This window comes from Giraffa tippelskirchi, chromosome 5 (genome assembly GCF_054371585.1).
Source record: "Giraffa tippelskirchi isolate mGirTip1 chromosome 5, T2T-mGirTip1v1.2.pri, whole genome shotgun sequence".
Lineage (NCBI taxonomy): Eukaryota > Metazoa > Chordata > Mammalia > Artiodactyla > Giraffidae > Giraffa > Giraffa tippelskirchi.
Window position 1 is genome coordinate 82,926,100 of NC_137279.1, and position 20,457 is coordinate 82,946,556.

At 43.7% G+C, this 20,457-nt stretch overlaps 1 protein-coding gene across 3 annotated transcripts in view; it reads left to right on the forward strand.

Annotated features, from left to right (window-relative positions):
• Positions 1-20,457, forward strand: part of LMX1A (LIM homeobox transcription factor 1 alpha) — a 172,006-nt gene that overhangs the window by 96,432 nt on the left and 55,117 nt on the right. For all 3 annotated transcript variants that reach the window (XM_081486015.1, XM_081486017.1, XM_081486016.1), the window contains exon 3: positions 16,101-16,333. In XM_081486015.1, the coding sequence (XP_081342141.1) occupies positions 16,101-16,333 (233 nt within the window). The remainder of the gene's footprint in view (positions 1-16,100; positions 16,334-20,457) is intronic.

Sequence of the window (20,457 nt, forward strand, 5' to 3'; positions counted from 1 at the left end):
CATTGTACTCAGCCTTCCTTGGAATATTACTCAGCCTTCCTTTTTATGGAATAACAGGAAAGTGAAGTGGACACCAAGTGAAGGGAGTGTTTCAAGAAAACAGGTAGGATGAAAAAATTGCTGATGCGTGCTTCAAAGTGGATGAACCTTAGCACAGTAAATATGCTAAGTGAAAGAAGCCATACAGAAAAGGATACCTACTATATGGTTCCATATATATGCAATATCAAGAATAGGCATATTAATAGAGACAAAACAAAATTGGTGGTTGTCCATGTTTGGAGGCAGGGGAAAACAGAGGAAAAACTGATTAATGTGCAAGAAGTTTTATTTGGTAGTCATGGAAATGTTTTGAAAAGAGAGGTGGTCCTTGTACAACACTGTGAAGCTACTGAATGCCCCTCCATTGTTGAAATATGTTAAGTAATTTCATCTCAATAAATTAAAAAGAATAAAAAAGACCTTCACCCAGCACATTACTTCTCTGCAGAACACCCTCCACTGTCTTCCGAAGGAAGAGTTAAAGTTCCCATTGTCACCTGCAGGGTCCTCTCTGGACTATCTAGCCTCTGCCCCATACTTCTCCAATCTAGCTTTGTACAAATTTATTTTAGTCTGTTTTTAATTTTATTGAAGTATAGCTGATTTATGGTGTTCTGTTCATTTCTGCTGTACAGCTAAGTTATTCAGTTTTACATACACTCTTTTTCATATTCTTTTTTCCATTGTGGTTTATCATAGGACATTGAATATAGTTCCCTGTGCTATACAGTAGGACCTTGTTGTTTATCCATCCTACATTTAATAGTTTGCATCTGTGAACCCCAAACTCAAAATATTCAATGCTTCCCTTTCCCCCTTCTCCCCCTTGGCAACCCCAAGTCTGTTCCTACATCTGTGAATCTGTTTCTGTTTTGTTGATGTATTCTTTTGTGTCATAGCTTAGATTCCACACATGTGTTATCATATGATATTTGCCCTTCTCTGTTTCACTTACTTCACTTAGTATGATAATCTCTAGGTCCTTCCATGTTCCTGCAAATGGCATTATTTCATTCTTTTTAATGGCTGAGTAATATTCCATTGTAGACATATACCACATCTTGTTTATCTATTCATCTGTAATGGACATTTAGGTTGCTTCCATTTCCTGGCTTTTGTAAACAGCGCTGCAGTGAATATTAGGTAGGATGTGTGTGTCTTTTTGAATTATAGTTTTCTTATTGCAGCTCTTACCGCTCTTCCTCTCAGAAATTAACACAACACCATAAATGGCATAATGTCATCCAGTCACACTGAACTTAATGGTGTCTCCTCAGCATGCTGGTGGTGCTTCTGCCCCAGGACCTGTGCACCTGCTGTTCTCTCTGCCTCGCATGCACCTCTCACAGAGAGTGTTAAGGCTTGCTGCTTACCAACTCTCTCAGATCATTGCTTAAACATCAGCTTCTCAGTGAAAATTTTAACTCCCCACCCTGACACGTCCCATCCTCTTTTATGCCTTCCTTTTAATCTACTGCACTCATCTGACATTCTGTTTGATGTCAATAGAATGATTGGCATCAAATAGATGATTTGTTTTCAATCAAATGTAAACTCTAAGGGTTGGGGTTTTGCTTTGTTTGTTTACTGTTATATTCCAAACACTTAAAACAGTGCCTTGATATTAGCAGCTAGAATCGTAGACACTCAGCAATTATTTGTTATTTGTATGAATGATCTGTACTTTGGGCTTCCCAGCTTCCTTTTCAATATTTTCTAGTTGTGAAGACCTTGTGTGTCTTTATGAGGGATACCACAAAATTCATAATTCCCAAGTGTGCCCATAAACTAGTTGGTCATGGCCTTTACATTGTTTTCTTCTTGGTGAAGATGTGTTGGGGTATATGTCCACCCTCTTTTTCTCTGCCCCTCCCATGGCTGCAGTTTGGGCAAAGTTTTTTTTTTCATGGAGCTACTGACCTGTTCTCGGAGGGATTCAGTCCACAACAGTAGTCTAGGTAGCAATATGTTTCAGGGACAATAACAATTACCAAATGTACTTCCTGTGTGCCTCTTCTGGGTACAGTTGGGATAGAGATTGATGCTGGTCCATGAAGTGTCTTCCTCACAGTGGAGAAATGAGTAGAGCTCCAGAAACACTCATATTTGAGTGCAAAATAGTTCTTGCCTTTTTTTCCAGAAATCTGTTTTTCCTGGACAATGTCTACAGGCCTTTTGAGAGGTATCTTCACTAAAGCTCCTCTGCCTACTTCTTTGCCCAAGTGAAAAACAAATCCCTGCCTTTGTGCCTAGTTGAAGTCATCTGCCTGGCACCCAATGATAAAGGCAGGTATTTCTCCTGTAAGCAACAAGAGGACCCTCTAGCCATAGATTTTGACTTCTAAGAACAAGTCTTCAACTATTTAATTGTTCTTAAAATTCTAACTGGGATCCTGGAGGACCCCAGGAAGCAGAGAAGTGGTGGACTCTTTCATTATCATCCTCCTTCTTATCCTTCTCTATAGATTCTGAGCTCACTGCCCTGAGTGGAACAGAGACAACCCTAAAAGCTCATGTTCCTTTCAAGACTTCCCCTGGCTTGGGGACACCCTAGCTTGTCATTATTCCCATTATTGTCATTATCGTTGGGGGAATTTATGAATTATCTCTTGTAACTTTTGGCTATAGTATGCTTATATATGTAAGCATACTTACATATGTGTGTGTAAGGGAGTGTGTATGTGTGTGTACTCACATCTGTACACGTAACTTGTGCACGTAACTGGTCACTGTAAGTCTAAGCCAGGAATCTTGTTTCAAGAGATTTTTGTGGTTCTTTAGCTCCTCATGTTTGTCCCTGTTCTCTAATCCTCTGAATGGAGCTGGCTCTGGGGAGTGGAGCCATATGAAAGGCATCCAAGATGAAAATTATATCCCAGACTCACACATGAATATTGTGGTTGGGGTGGGGGTTTGCTGCCTGGTGCTCCACACGCACTACTGCTCCTCTTGGCTTTTCTGTTTTTCTCCCCATTTTCCACTTGCTTGTTTCTTATAGAAGTTCCAAGGTTGATGCTGTTCTGGGTTAGTTAGACCTGGCCTGGGTTGTTGATCTCAGAGCCTGAGCTCTCTCTCCAGAGGTGGCAGGCAACCTCAAGCCTTTCCTTTCTCGTAAAATATTTCAGTAGAGTTGATTGAGATTACAATATAGATATCGATGAACCTCATTCATCTAGCTTTACCTTATCTGGATCTTTGGTTGATAATGGTGGTTGATAATAAAGATGCTGCTGCTGCTGCTAAGTCACGTCAGTCCTGTCTGACTCTGTGCGACCCCATAGATGGCAGCCCACCAGTCTCCCCCGTCTCTGGGATTCTCCAGGCAAGAACACTGGAGTGGGTTGCCATTTCCTTCTCCAATGCATGAAACTGAAAAGTGAAAGACAAGTTGCTCAGTCGTGTCCGACTCGTAGCGACCCCATGGACTGCAGCCTACCAGGCTCCTCCGTCCACGGGATTTTCTAGGCAGAGTACTGGAGTGGGTCGCCAGTGCCTGGGTGGATATAATGTAGATTTAGGAGAGTGATCTGGGTGGAGATAGAAATGTCAAAGTAATTCACAGAAACATAATACTTAAAGTAGTGAGATTGGAGAAGATCTTCAAGAGCAGTGGTCTAGGAGGAGAAGGGGATGAAATACTTATAGGTTAGGGAGATGAGGGGAACTAGTGAGAAGACCAAGAAGGAGTGATCAGTGAGATAGGAAGAAAACCAAGAAAGTCAGTGGTCCTGGAAGCCAAGTGATCCCAATGTCAGATGCTGCTGACGGGCTCAGTATGATGATGACTGAGAAATATAGAGGCCATTAATGACCTTTATAGGAAATGAGAAAGAGTAAGTAGAACAAATGCCCCATTGGATTGGCCTTTAGAGAGACTAGAAGAAGAGGAACTGGAGATAGAAAGCAGAAGTAATTTCTTTTTGAATTTTTCTACAAAGATTATCAAATAAATGAGGACATACCTGGTGGATGAAGTAGTATCAAGAGAAGGGTAATTTTTCCTAGTGTGGGAGAAATTAAAAAAAATTAAAATGTTTACAGAGAGAGAAAATATATGATGTAGCTTTTGAGAAAGCCTGAAGTGATGAGGTCTACTGTTTAAGTGGAAGAGTTGGCCTAGATAGACATTGAATGGGATGGGGAAGTCCTTCATGTAACACTTGATTTCATATAACTGAATCCTGACTACAGTGGGTTAAGTAAAAAGGGATTTTATTTTATTTTGTTGAAAGAGAATCAAGCAATAGGAAGTCCAAGGATGGTACAACTGTTCACAAAAGTTTTCATGAACCCAGGTTTCACTCCTCTTGTATTGCATCTTTAGCAGGCAGCTTTCATCTTTCTGGTGCCATGATGGCTCTTTCATCTCCAGGTGTTGTGTTTTAGTTCCAGACAGAAATAAGAGAAGGGATGAAGAGCAAAATGTCTGTATCAGCTGAGGCTGTCTCATTTTATCAAGAGGACAATAGCTTTTCCAAAACTTCTACTTGCACCTCCATCCCCAATAGAACCCCATGTACTGCCTCACATGGCCACTTCTAGCTGCAAGGGAGCCTCAGTAGGTGAGATTTTCAACTAGGAGCACAGTCACCTCAATTTTGGTTACAAGAGGTAGAGTATGAATATGTCTTATAGTTTTTTAATTAATTAATTTTTAAAAATTGTGGTAAAAGACACATGAAATAAAATTTACCATCTCAACAATTTTAAGTGTACATTTCAGTGGCATTAAGTACATTACATTGTTGTGCAACCATGACCACCATCCAACCACAGTTCTCCTTTCATCTTGCAAAACTGAAACTTTGTACCCATTAAATAATAACTTCCCATTCCCTCTTTCCTCCAGCCCCAGACAACCACTATTTTACTTTCTATCTTTCTGAATTTGACTATTCAGGTTATCTGATATGAGTGAAATAATAGAATAGTTGTCCTTTTGTGACTGGCTAATTTCATTTAGCATAAAATGCTCATTATGTTGTAGTATGTGTCAGAATTTCCTTCCTTTTGAGACCAAATAATATTTTATAACATTTAAGGCTGACTAGTATTCCAGTATATTCCGATGTATGTACAACATTTTGCTTATCCATTCATCTGTTGATGGACATGTGGATTGCTTTCCCTTTTTGGACTTTGTAAATTCTGCTGCTATGAATATGAATGTACAAACCTCTGAGTCTCTGCTGTAAATTATTTTGGGTATATACCTAGAAGTAGAAATGTTAGATCATATGGTAATTGTATTTTTAAATTTTTAGGAACTATCATACTCTTTTCTGTAGTAGCTGAACCATTTTGCTTCCCACAGTGCACAAGGGTTCCAATTTATCCTTGCCAAATTTGTTCTTTTTCCACTTTTGATAGTAGCCTTCATAATGGATATGGTGTCTTCTAGTTTTTAATGTGTGAGGAGGGTGATAAGGATAAAAAGGGTAAAATGTTGAAGGGTAAAAATAAAAGCTGTTTCTCTTCCTAATACTTGCATTGGGTCAGACTTTGTTGAAACCTTCCTGGAGGTCTCAAGACAGGTGGAGTCTAACTTGAAAGGAAAGCAATGCAATATTATGGGAAAGAGGCTGCCTCAGAGGCTCAGAATACCTAGTTTTTTTACTCAGGGCTCCACCACTGCTGAATCTTGGTGCAGTGTGTAACGTGCCATGCTCTGCTGTGATGCTAGTTGCTGTGTGATGAAGGTAATAGAATCAGATAATAAAACTTGACCTCCCCACATTTACTTCCGAGCTGAGATGTTACACAAGATTGTACGTGCTTTGAGGTCTTTGAACTAAAGGCATTCTGGAAATTCAAATTATCTGGAGATATTTTTCACCTCTCACATGGGAAGGGAAAGTCCTACATGGTGTTCCCTTTGGTTTTTATGTCACAGTGGGAGATTTTTATTCAAAAGGTGAGGCAGTGTGTGTCTTTCCTTGTCTCTCCCCAAAGAGTGGGTCACTCTTGAGGAGAGGCATTACAAATGAGGAGAAGGAGAGTAATAGCAACTGGAAATGTTTTAAACATTGTGGTGTGCTGGTCATGGTACTAGATGATGTAGGAACATCATCACTGACTGATCTTCAGGATACATCTAGTTCCTAATACAGTGCAGTTGATAGCAGTTGATTATGAGGTACTTTTGGATTGTGACAATATAGCTTTTCCTTTGTCTTCTCTTTTTTTTTTTTGGACATATAGCACAGTGCTAGCAAATGAAAAGCGATAGTGACAAAAGCAAACAGGATTCATGAAGAGCTCAGTGTTGCCCCCTGCTGGGATCTCAGAATCTTTCCCATCAAAGCATCATCAATAATGTCCTTGTCCTTCTTACTATTAACACACACACACACACACACACACACAGAGCCCAGGAAACATACATTCTTTGTAAGCGTATACATTGTGTTGGCCACGTGCCATCCAGTCAAGCCAAAACTTATGGAACAATAGGAATCTGTGCCCAGAATATCAGCTAAAAATATCTCAGTCCCTCTGCTCTGTTCTTTGCTGGTATGTTTATGAGCGTCCCAGGAGGCTAATGAGGATGAAGGGAAAGGAAAACTGACATTTTTCAAAGGAAACCAAACCTTTAATTCCCTAAAAAGGGAACATGTATTTTCTGTATGTCTGTTTTATGTTTCTTGCCATTTTTTGCATGTCTGTGTGACAATATGGAAAGTCTATAATATAAGTCGTGCCACCTTGGCTTGGATTATTGGAATCTATGCTTTTACCGCAGTCTTTTGCTCTATGGCCTGACTCGTAGACAACTTCCCAGGTTTCGGCAAAGAAAGGGGGAGGGGAAAGAGACCCTCTAAGCAAGAGACTCCCTGACACATACTGTCTGCTTATTCAGCTCATTAGGGTGCTACTTAAGAGCCTGTGTGTGTGTGTGCTTAGTTGCTCAGTTGTGTTCAACTCTTTGTGACCCCATGGACTGTCGCCCACCATGCTCTTCTGTCCATGGCATTCTCCAGGCAAAAATATTAGAGTGGGCTGGCATTTCCTCCTCCAGGGGATCTTCCTGACCCAGGGATAGAACCTGGGTCTCCTGCATTGCCCGTAGATTCTTTACCATCTGAGCCACCAGGGAAGCCCCCACTGAAGAGCCTGGGGACACATTTCCATCCCTAGTTGGGCCATGAAATAACCTCCTTTATTTATTTTTTTTTAAAACTTTTTATTTCATATTGAAGTATAGCCACTTAACAATGTTGTGATAGTTTCAGGTGGACAGTAACGGGTCACAGTCATACACATACATGTATCTATTCTCCCACCAAATCCCTTCCTATCCAGTCTGCCACACAAAATTGAGCAGAGTTCCCTGTGTATTTCTTGATCATTAACTGAGCCTCAAGCTCTGGCTGGTCCTCTCAATCATCTGAACTTTCTTTGTGGTGAGGGGTAGTCACATTTCCTTCTCTGGCCTGAGTTTCTTTCCATTTGTAAAATGAGGGGAAAAATGATCTGATCTCTGGGGGCGGGGTCTGGGAGTTAGGGGCACAAGGCAAGAATATCAGCATCTCAGTGTACATCATCCATACAGTGGTCAGTAGACTCAGTGAGAAGCAGTCACCCGAGAACTGAAGTGATAAGGGGAAAAGATCTGTTCTAACTATTTGTCAGATAATGTCATCATTAACCAAATAGCAACTGTTGGCTCTGGCCAGTCAAACGTGGAGCTACTGACTTCCTGAACATATGCTGGGTGTTGGGCAATGAACGCGGGTGTTGATCAACACTGGTTGGTTAATGTCAATATTGACCTTAGGTTAGGATAAACCATAGCCATAGTTGCCTGAATGAAATGTACCCTGTTTCCTCTTGAGTATTTGTTCTTCCATATTTGTCTGTTGGTCTCTTCTCCAGTAACATATGAAAGGCTCGTTAAAGTCTGATTTAGTTTATTATATAATGAAGAACAGAGACTTGAGATGCACATGAAGTTCTAATTTTGGCTTCCTTGGCTGTCTTGAAATAAATGATCTTATACAAACACTTACACGTGCAGATATGGTAAACTGGTTTCAATAAAGGGAGTTACTAGCTGCCACTTACTGAGAACAGCTAGTATATATCAGATCCTTCAAATACATTATCTTATTTAACCTCCAAAACCATCTTGTGAGAGTTATGATCTCATTTTATGGACAAAGAAACTGAGGCTCCAAAACAGTCTCTAGCTTGCTCAAGTTCTCAAAGATGGGATCCAGACTTGAATCCAGGTTCTGTCAGACTTCAGACGCCAGGCTCTTCCCACTAACCTTGCTGATTCTGGAACAGATTCATTGTGAGAAGAGCAACAACAACAACAACAAGTATTGAGTTGGCCAAAAAGTTCATTTGGATTTTTCCGTAAGATAATATGGAAAAACCCAAACAAACTTTTTGGCCAACCAACTACTTAGTCCCCCGTTTTGAGGTCAGAGCTGCCCACTGCCAGCAACATGTGCCATCAGTGACGAGCTGTGTGTGTTATCCTGTACTTCTCGGTGAAGCCAGCGCCTCACAGAGCCTCTGGGAGTGCAGACATCACACTTAGCAGTTCTCATCCCATTGTATGGTCCTTCTCACAGCTCCCCAGGAGCCCCAGGGAGACAGACTCTGATTGGCTCTGCCAGCCGCTTATTGTTTCCCATTTTCTCCCCACTGCAGAGTCTTGAGACTGTCTCCTATAGAAGATCTTGCCACTCTTATTGTCCCTGCAGACTTTCCCACCGTCCCAGGACCACGGGCTCCATTGCTTATTGTGGTGGTGTTGGCTCAGCCTCAAGGACAGAGACCTTGAGCCAGCTGACAAGGTTGCTTGTGTCATTACTTCTAAGGCCACAAGCCATGCTTTTGGTTCCCAATACTTTTGAATGCTCATCTCTCTCACCATCTCTCCTTCTTTTTAGCCACATGGTCTCCCAGACTCCCAGCAGCAGATTTTCCCCGACAGACAGTTTTGGCATACAGCCAATCCCTGTCTCAGTGCCTGGGTGACCTCAGTTACCAAGTTAACATGGCACTTAATGCATGCTACTATGCTGCCCCCTGGTGGAGAGGGTGGAAACAGTGCTATGCAGATTACTGCCTGCTTGTTAAAGAACTGTACAAAGACCCACTTCTACTTTCTAGACCAAAGAGTTCAGAGACTTGATTAAAACTACTATTGTTAGTGACTGTGGAAAGGCAGTATGATCTGTAGTGATCTGCTGTCCAAGGCTAAAAATGGCTCTGATTTCTTATTTTGGTAAGAAAGAACAGTATACAGTCAGTTGGCCTTAAGTTGACATCAGGGTTTTTCATGTGCTTATTTGTTTTCCATCCTTCTACTTAATAATCTATGGTGTGGATGCTTTAAGAGGCTTCCTTTGAGGTCTGAAGTACTCTGGGTCAAGGTTAATGAAGATCTCAGTCTTTCCAAACATATTCTTGGTTCTGGAACCTTCTAACATGTCATAATGGGGGCTCCCGTTATAGTCCTCCTCAGCCTTCATGGGTCTCAAAGCCTTTGTCCTGGGAAAAATTTGTGTTTGCATGAGGCTGCCACGTTCTTTAATATTCCTGTATATGGGAAGTTGCATCATCAACCTGGAGACTAAACGTGGGGGTAACACGGCATCTAGTGTCTGATTTCTAGAGGATAATGTGGCAGGAGGTGGGAGAAATTGGAGGGAGCCATGGGCATTCGTGGGTGAAAAAGTATTGATACCAAAAAGAAAACTAAGCCTGAGTTAACCTCTTCATTTGATATTTTACGTTGATACACAGAGCAAGAAGGCATTCATCCAGCCATGCCAGCACTGTTAGTTGGATGAATCCAGACAGATCCTGTGTGGATAGGTGGCATGCAAACCCTAGCCTGAGGCCATTAAAGCAGGTGGGAACTCAGACCTTGGTTCCATTATATTATCAAGACTGGCCCCCAAGTCCACAACCAGTACCACTAAAAACCTGACTGCTGACATTCTTGCATTATCTATGGCCTTGTTCCTAAATTATTTGCTCCAGTCCTTCTCTTTCCATGCTCCTTTATCTCATCGTGATTCTCCCAGTCTCTGACATTATGATTCATCATTTTTTCCTGCTAATTTCTCTATCATATTTCATATTCAGCTCTTTTTCTCCATCTTCCTCCTTATCATCATAGTTACCATTTTATTATAAATTTAGCATGTGCCAAGCACTGTGCTAAGCAGTTCTGATGTGTCAGTTCAATTAATTCTTATTGTGCCTCTCTGACAGAGGTCCCTTGATTATTTCCACTTTATAGATGAGGACACTAATGCCACCATGGTTTGATCGAGATCACACGGCTAGCTAATAAGCGGTGGAGCAGGGACTTGGATCTAAGTTTATCTGATTATACCACATTGCCTCCCTGTCTTACTGTTTCTATAACTTAGTCTCTCTGGTTGGGCTTTCTTGGGTCTTTCTGGGTACAGCCCCACTGACCTGCATTTCTGCCTATACCTTGGAAACAGTGACCCACCAAATGTCCCAGTGACTGGGGTTCCTGCAAGAATCATCTTGTTTCCCAATCATCTTGGAATCAGAGTAGACTCTTGGGCATGGTGGTGTTAGGTCTGAGAACATCTCCTGGATACTGTTTGTTCTTAAGACAACTCCGTAGAGGATAGACCTCTTTCACAGATCCTTTCTTATACTTTGGGGCCCAAGAACCAAGTAACTTGAAGGGATCAACTTGATTCCTAACTCCTGCTTTTCACTTGCATGTGGGCAGCAGAGTCTCAGAACCTCCTGTGAAGCCAGGGGCGTGTCCAGGAAACCTGTTGGTCGCTCAGACCACCACATTAGCTGCTTGATCTGTTTGTTTATCTCTCCTGTGAAAGGAGTGCTAGAGAGGATATATGAGGAAGAACTTAAGAATCAGCTATCCCAGCGTCTCTCATTCTCATGGAAGAGAGGCTTCATGAGGAAAGTTGAGCTGGTAAGATTCTCTGTGAGTTTATAAAATAGTTCTATTTGCTATTACTACACAAATTTAGTGAGGGAGTGAATATAAGAAGTACTGCAGTTCCTGGCAGCAAGTAAATATTCAGTGAAGACCAGTTTCCTCTTCCTCTATTTTCTATAAACTTCTTTTTCTTTGTAATAAAATAATTTGGGGATGAAAGATATTCTAATGACGAGGACCCCAATATGTATAATGTGGAGTGATTTTCTTGAGCTCACGTAACCAGCACCAAAGTCCAGGTACCCGCACAGGATCCGGGTACACTGTCATCTTTCTGCCATAACTCTTGCTGTGCAAGGTGTTCTGTTGCTTCCCGGAGGTCTGACCTCTGTCTTCATCGCCTTAGTCGTGTTCTCTAGGAGTTTCTCAGCTGGCAAGCCTTCATATCTGCTTTGGAAACATTCTCCTTACCTACAGAGTAGGATCTCCAACGCTATAATAAACGCATGAATCATAAAAATGGGAGTGAGTTAAGAAATTATCCAGCCTAATGGGTTTCAAATGTGCCTTAGGAGCATTTTGCTATCTTCAAATGAAATCTTTTCTAGAAATAGATATATTTGAAAATTTGTATAATATATATATATATGTATGTATATAATGTAAATCCTCTCTGGAAGTACTTACATATTTATACTGTGCAGATAGGAAGAAAGAGAGATACGTGAGTGAGTTGTTGGTTTTAGCTGGTGTGTACGTTGTGTGTTCTGGTGTTCTGTGTGTGCTGGTATGTATGTTTTGTGTGTTTGTGTGTTCATTCATACATGTCCTCTTCTTGCCTTACCTGTTATGTGTGTGTATATGTGTGTATATGTATATACAGATGTATGTATATTTGTGAATGAACCATAACATTCACAGATATACATATATATATATATGCACACACACATACATACATATGTATGTATGTCTATGAATGATATGTTTCTGGAAAATACCATGTTTGGAGAATTACCATAATAAGGCCCTGTCATGCTGAAACGCTATCTGGAGACCTGGATTTAGGTGTAGGCAGAGTTGGCTTCACTGGTTAAAAGGAGACAAGCAGAATAGAGACTGACCCCTTCTACAACCTCTAAGAACTTGATGTAACAACTGATACAGGGCAGTACTTTTTCATTAAAGATAAGAAAACAGGCCTAGGGAAAAATAGTGGCTTTTCTGCGGCCTCTTGATAAAAGAAACCTTGAGCCTAGGTCTTCCTACATCAAGTCCTGGGTACTTTCCCTGAATCAGGTCACCTTTTATTTTCTCCTTTGCTGCCCTCCATGGCACCTAGTACAAGATACCTCATTACTGTTGCATTATCTCAGTGCATTGTGGTGGGAGGACATGCCTTGTCTAAGGCATATGCTCTGCATGTCAGCTGTGCCAGCCATGCATCCCCCGTTCTTCTTTTGGGTCAGTGCTGCACACTTTGAAGAGGAGGTCGTGCTAATGTCAGAGCCGTGAGGAGGCAGCAAAAGGACTCCAGCTGTCAAGGAAGAAGCCATCTCTCAGGACACAGCTTGGAAACTCTTGAGCACAGACAGCCGCCTTTGGGGAAAAAAAATAGTCAAAGACAGAGGCAAGGCTAAGAACTAAGAATTGTGCCCTTCCTTATGGGTCTCCAGGTCCTCAGACCTGCTGTCATTTCACCCCCAGTAATCCAGGAGTGTAGGCATCATCATCGGAGCAAACTGAGGCTGCCAGAGGTTACATGACGAGCCCCGACCCACATGGACTGCCTGGAAGTGGCCGAGCCAGCAGACTCGACTCCAGTTCTCTCACCAAAACTTCAAGTTGTGCATCTGAGAGCTGTGGCTGTTCAGGGAGAGAGATAGGCAAGGCCTGGAATGGAATTTCAGTCAGCCTTGGCTACCCTGCCTGTGGTGGGAGCAGGAAAGGGCCAGAAGGAAGAAGAAGAGAGCTAAATGGAGAGGGAGGGAAGGAAGAGAAAGAAGACTGGGTAATCTCTAGCCTGAGCCGGTTGGGTAGGGCTCTTCTGGGCTCTTCTGGCTGGTCCCCTCCTGCATACCCCAAACACACCCTCCTGTGGTCATTTGTTGCAAGCCTGATGGCGAATGTGAGCTCCCTGAGGACATGGCAGCCTTGTTTAGTGCTCCATCCCCATGGCTGCCCCATGGAGGACAAAGGACATTTACTAGAGGAAGGAGAACTCTTAACAGAGGGCTTGGGCCCTGGACATGTCTCCACCAGCTAGATCCTGTTATTTCCATTTTACAAGTGAGGGAATTAGATGTAACAAAGAGATAAGAATCATTTACGGAGCCTTCAGGAGTGGGTGAATGTCTAGCGGTGGGCAAAGTTGACAGTTGTTATATATGCCCGGCAGAGCTGGACATTTCTGGAAATCAGGCTTAGTTTTCCAGGGCACAGCCAGGCTGCCAGGCTCTGAACCCGGAGTGAAGTCTCATTAGCATTCAGAGGGTGAAGTCACCGTGGGGACCGCCATCCAGGGCATTGGGAAGAGATAGGCTGTGTTTTAATTACGAGCTGGACTTTTGAACAAATCCTTTTTTCTGCTTGTCTGAGCCTTAGAGACAACAACTTGTGGGAAGTGTGTATTCAGCAGCTGGGTCCACAGTAGTACCCATACAGCTGTGTACATATCTGGCACACAGGTGGTGGACTGTGTGTGCCTTTTCTCCTTGGGTTGCCCTCGGGTTAGTGAAAAGCAGTTAGGTGAGGTCAACCTGGTCTTCACCCAGAGTGGGGAAGCTGATGAAGAAAAGGGAGAGAAACAGGACTCCCCGCCTCTTCTAGGTCTCTATACCCCCCACCCCTGCCCATCATGACCATTACAAGATCTGAGCCCAGGCAACTCCCGCCACTTCCTCCAGCTGTTCCTGAGTCAGTATGGTGGGATTTCTTTGTTGAGCTCCCCCTAACCCTCCCTTTTCCTACTTGGGAGAAGTTTTTGGAGTGGGGGTTGAAATTAAGAAGGGAGGAGGAAGAGGAGGAGATTAACAGGGTAGAAGTTAGACAAGCACAGATGCCACCACCTGCGACTGTGGATTCTCAAGAGCTTGTTGACTCCCGGGAGCGTTTGCCTTGATTCTGTTTGACAGTTCCTTCCTGGGGAAGGGGAGGAGAAGGAGAGCTTGGGGACAAAGAGCGTTTGACCAGCTCCTGTTAAAGCACTGATTCGTTTGCTTAGGTTGGCAAACAGTGTCTGGGGACTCGGGGCTGGGGATGAACTAGGTGGATTTTCTGTCTGATACATGACATCCAGCATTGGGGTGGGGAGTAAAGGCCATCGTTCCAGGGCCGGATGTGCTCTGAAGTTCAGAGTTGGAGAACAGAACCACCCAGAGCAGTTGGGGGAAGGGAGAGGGCATGGGCAGAGCAGCGGAGACCTGGAGTTCTGTTTAGGGGGCTGTCACATACCTGGTTAGTGGTGAAAGAGCCACACCAGCCCCGGAACTATCCCCCCAACCTCACCCTCCTTTCTGAAGTTGAGAGGCAGAAGGAAGGCATATCAGGATGGGTGTTTCTAATGAGCATCTGGTGGTCAAGGGGAGGGGCAGGCTGATGTCAGGGCCCGAGGTCTAGGTTAAGAGTGAGACTGCATATGTGCTTCTCATCCCGAGCTGTGCTGAGTCCCCTGCAGGCTGGCCTCTGTCCAGAGAGGCTGTTCCCTAGCAGACTCACAGGAGGCAGCTTCAGTCCCTTCTCCAGGCTTCCGTTTCCTTCACCTAAAGACTTTGGCCTTCTTCTCTCTGTGCCAGTTCCTTTCTTGGTTATTCCTTCTTACCCACTTTTCCACTCTACCCTCAAAACTCTTCCCTTTGTCCGGGAAGTTGCCAAGATGAAGACACTGTGCATGTGTACAGATGTAGCCCTCTACTAGTACAGCTTCAGGACTGAGAAGTGATTAACTGTTATAAACAGGCTGGAGCTTTATGCCACCTATCTTGTGTTCATGAAGCACTGCTTCATATCATTCTTATATTCTGTTCCCTGAAGGTAAATCCCTCTGGGTAGACATTATCTGTTTGTTTCTTTGCTGTTTCTCTCACTGTTATGGGACCTCTGTAACAGAGGATGGAGACTGAGGATGAGGACTTTGTTTTGTATTATTTGGGCCTGCAACAGACACTCCAAGAGACTCTTAGTGCGTGAATGCTGCTGGATGGGGGTTTCCTTCCCCTGCCCCTCTGTTAAGACACAGAGTGTCTGGTGTGGTGTGTGGTAGATGCTTCTGAATCAATGAAAAAATGAATGGAAAGAAGACTAAATGAGTGAGTGAGTGTGTGAAAGGACTTGTGAGATGGGACTGGCCACACTTAGGCCATCATGGCGGAGGGCCTGTCTATAGAATAATGCTCTTGACCAAGATTTATTGAATGTGTTATCAAATGCAGATTCTCCTGCTGACTCCCTGACAGTTAGTTGTCTCCTCTTCTGTGTTCTGGGGCCCTCTGGTTATTTGGACATATCTGTCTCTCTTATTAGCCTGAGCTCATTTCTGGAAGGGATTATTTCATTAACCTTTATATCACTAGTATCTACTGCCTCCTCCTAGCATAGATGGACACCTTCTTCGTGGCTGGTTGAAAATAAGTGAAATGAGATGAAAGTCCTGAAAGCTGGGCTGAATCCACTGAATATCAGGCTCGGAAGCTGGGATGCAGTTTCTCTCTCAAAAACTAGATGACACCTCAGAATGCCCTGGGGAGCTTGTTAAAAATTCACATTCTGGGGCCCATCTATTTGCATGCAATTGGAGTAATCCTGGACCTTTTTGTTACTGTTATTTTGTTTAAATAGTCAGCCCTTGGGGACCCTGGGCAGCCTGCCTTGCACCAGTCTGCCATGGACCACACCAAATACACTCTGGGCTTCAGCTCACATTTCCTCCAAGGCTGCTCATCCTTCTTTTCTTAAGCCTTTGAGAGAGGAACTCGACTGAATTCTTTGTTTCAACCTCCTCAGGGAATAAAATCACCTAGATTTAAAGCCTATTCCTTTCCAAGTCTCCTTATCCCAGTTCTTGAAGTTCCTTTTGCGATTGACTTGAGGGAAGACTTGGGCCTCAGCCCTCTTTCTCACAGACCTTGCTTTGCCTTTTCCCTGCTGCTAGGCTGTTTGCTGTCAAATGTGGGGGCTGCTTTGAGGCCATCGCACCCAACGAGTTTGTGATGCGGGCTCAGAAGAGCGTGTACCACCTGAGCTGCTTCTGCTGCTGCGTCTGCGAGCGGCAGCTCCAGAAGGGTGATGAGTTTGTCCTGAAGGAGGGGCAGCTGCTCTGCAAAGGGGACTATGAGAAGGAGCGGGAGCTGCTCAGCTTGGTGAGCCCAGCAGCGTCAGACTCAGGTGAGTGATGTGTGGTGGGCGGGAAGCCAGGGGGTAGGAGAGTGGGTTGTAGTGGCAGTCTGGATTGCTTTCTCCTTTAGAAGGCCACCACCAAGGTGCCCTGGTTCCATGACAGGGCAGTGCTGTGCATTCCAGCAAGATTCTTTATAAGTTCAGAGTAAGTTCTTATCAGTCAGGCATTGCTGTGATGATGCTGTGTAACAAATTACCCCCAAATTCCTTGGCATACAACCAGAAACATTTATTCACACATTTGCAAGTCTCTGGGTTAACAGAAGTGACTCTGCTTCACACTGAAAGTCTTCAAGTCTCCTGGGATCTGTTGATCTCAGCTGACCTTGGCTCTAAGCTTTAGACCAGGTTCAAGTCTGCTGTGTGTGACTGGGTTCAGGCTTGAGAAGCAGCAGCTATGAGGCATGATCTCCTGGCAGTGGTAAAAGTGCAGGAAGGCATGCTTAACCATTCAATCACATTTAAAACCTCTACTCATATGATGGCTGCTAGTACTGTGCTGGTCAAATCAAATTAGATGAAACCTAAAGTCTGGGGAGGGGAAATATACTGCATGCACCTCAAGGCCCTGACAGGGTAGAGATACATAAAACTATTAAGGAGAATGATGAATTGGAACCAGTAATTCCGTCTGCCACAGTCACGCTGAAATGCTCTAGCCTTTGTTTCCTCACCTGTCAAGTGGGAAAGCTGGACTCTAACTAAGGCTTGGTGGGTCATATAAAAAAAAGATCTAGAATATATTTGCTTCGCTCACCTAAGACTCACACACCCTCCCTGGGGAGGATGTTCAGAAACTTTTTGGATTGGGTTTCACAAGGCCAGAGAAATTTCAACTGCCCAAGTGAAGCATGGAATGCCTTCCCAGGGTGTCAGTCCCACGGGGCAACATTTGTGTTAACCTGGCCTCCCTTTTGGTGGAAGAATCTTATAATCGAATGAGGTCATGTCCCTGGGGACTTAGTAGTTTTTGCCATTGCCAATTCTAGTCAAGTCCCATACCACTTACCATGGCTTACAGGGCTTCTGGAATCTCACTGTGCTCATCTCCTCAGCCTCATGGGAGCCTCTGACCCCTCCCTCTACATTCAGTACATATCTATGTCTCCCACTGACTTCCACATCTGAAGAGTTTATTCCCTCTCTGTCTCTCTTACTCACTCTTCAGTCTTGCCAGCATATCTCTTAAGCTTCTTTCTAAGACTAACTTCATGGAGGAAGACTCTTATTCCCTTGTGCCTGGGGGTTTACCCTTAACCTCTCCTGCCGTGACATGGATCCCACTTGACTGGGATTGCTTGTTTGATTGTGTTCTTGCCAGAGCGCTAAATGCCATGAGGGACCGAATGTATCTTTTTTTACCACTGTGTCCGCAGGGTTTAGCACAGGCCTGGAATTCTGAGGATGCTTGATAAAGTCTGTTTTAAAGGATAAGGAAACACATGGGACAGAAGCCCTGTGGGGTGATGCTTGAGTTCAAGAGCTTTAGACGCAGTCAGTTGCGGACCTCACCTTGGGTGGACTACTTAGATCTGTGAGACTCTGGGCAAGTTTTGGAACCTCTCCAAGCCCTAATCTTTATAGCTGTAAAAAGGTGATCATGGTGTCTTATATTGGGGAATAAAGTATAAATGTATGTTAATGGTCTGGTGTTTAGTAAGTGTCAATGCCTGCTGGTGCTGGCATCTTCATCACAGTTGTGTTTTGTTTCCTTTACCTCCTGGTTGGTTCTTCTTGCCTGACTCTGACTGCAGCCTCAGGTAAGCTGATACCAGGGCAATCCCAGCTTCTGTTGGATTCATTGGACTTAAGTCTTCCTGTATGTTTTAATTTGAGGGAAGTTTCTCCCTATTGAACATCTCACTCTGGGGTAGCTGGGCCCATTCTAAACAGCTGCTTGGTACATCAGCTCATCCTGTCTTTTCCTTAGGTGCCATGCTGTACCCAACCGCTGGGCCTCCTCTGCATTATATTGCAAAATCTTCAAATTCACAAGGGGCTATGGGGATCAGAATACCAGCATGACCTTAGAAAGACATGCAGACCCAGAAGGACATACCATTCTTTTTCACATGGAAATAAATGCTGTGGTCTAGCCTTTCTTGCAGAGAAGGCAATGGCACCCCACTCCAGTACTCTTGCCTGGAAAATCCCATGGATGGAGGAGCCTGGTAGGCTACAGTCCATGGGGTCGCTAAGAGTCAGACACGACTAAGCGACTTCACTTTCACTTTTCCCTTTCATGCACTGGAGAAGGAAATGGCAACCCACTCCAGTATTCTTGCCTGGAGAATCCCAGGAATGGCAGAGCCTGGTGAGCTGCCGTCTATGGGGTCGCACAGAGTCGAACACGACTGAAGTGACTTAGCAGCAGCAGCAGCAGCCTTTCTTGGTACACAGTTGTGTGACTCTTGATGACTGTTTTCCAATTATAGATTTTAATTGGGTACAAACAGTGTGTCATTAGTGTATTGCCTCCTCCCCACACACAAAGACAAAAAGAAGCTGGATCTAAGTGCCATTAAAAGTGCAGTGTTCAAGACTTGTGGTTGCTCAGGGGGAGGTTGGAAGGAGGAGGGATAGATTGGAAGTTTGGGGTTAACAAATGATGCTATTATATATAGAATGGATAAATAACACGATCCTACTGTATAGCACAGGGAACTGTATTCAATATCCTGTGATAAATCATAATGAAAAAGAATTTTTAAAAGAATATATATATATATATATATATGTGTATGTATATATATGTTATACGTGTGTGTGTGTGCTTCCCTGATAGCTTAGTTGTTAAAGAATCTGCCTGCAATGCAGGAGACCCTGGTCAGTTCCTGGGTCAGGAAGATCTGCTGGAGAAGGGATAGGCTATCCATTCCAGTATTCTTGGGCTTCCCTTGTGGCTCAGCTTGCAAAGAATCTGCTTGCAATGCTGGAGACCTGGGTTTGATCCCTGAGTTGGGAAGATCCCCTGGAAAAGAGAAAGGTTACCCACTCCAGTATTCTGGCCTGGAGAATTCCATGGACTATATATTCCAGGGGGTTGCAAAGAGTCAGACATGACTGAGCAACTTTCACTATATATACATATATATACACATATATGTATATATAGGGCTTCCCTGGTGGCTCAGTCAGTAAAGACTCTGCCCACAGTGCAGGAGACCCTGGTTTGATCCCTGGGTTGGGAAGATCCCCTGGAGAAGGAAATGGCAACCCACTCCAGCATTCTTGCCTGGAAAAGCCTATGGACAGAGAAGTCTGGCAGGCTACAGTCCATGGGGTCACAAGAGTTGGACACGACTTAGCAACTAAATCACCACATATGTATGCATAATTGAGTCATTTTGCTGTGCAGCATAAACTGACACAACATTGTAAGTCAACTATACATCAATTAAAAAAATAGTATAATGTTCAGAGCAGGGAAAACTGCAATAGGTCAACAAGTCTACTTCTCTGGCCACATTTTTAGCAATATGTTTCCTAGTTCCAGGCATTTGTTTTTGAGGCTGATATTGACAAACTGGAGCTTTCCAGTTCACTTATTCATGTATTTGCTCAGTAGATATATCTTGGGTGCTTGCTTTATGCCAGGCATGGCATCAGGCTGTAAATGACAAGAATAGTCCTCCACCCATGTCAAATTAAGGGATAGTAAATACTTAGGCTTGGAAAATCCCATGGACAGAGGAGCTTGGTAGGCTGCAGTCCATGGGGTCGCTACGAGTCGGACACGACTGAGTGACTTCACTTTCACTTTTCACTTTCATGCATTGGAGAGGAAAATGGCAACCCACCACAGTGTTCTTGCCTGGAGAATCCCAGGGACAGGGGAGCCTGGTGGGCTGCCATCTGTGGGGTCGCACAGAGTCAGACATGACTGAAGCAACTTAGCAGCAGCAGCAGCAGATACTTAGGCTAGAAAAGTAGAGACTAAATGGAGACATAATTATTAACTTCAAATGGTTGGACCAGACCTGTTTTTTTTTTACCTAGCTTCAGAGAGAAGAATTAGAATTCATTCAATTCTTTAACAAAAACCATTGAGTGTTTATACTATAGGTGAAGAGACAAAGGGAAGCAATTTTGACTTGAAATAGGGAATGTTA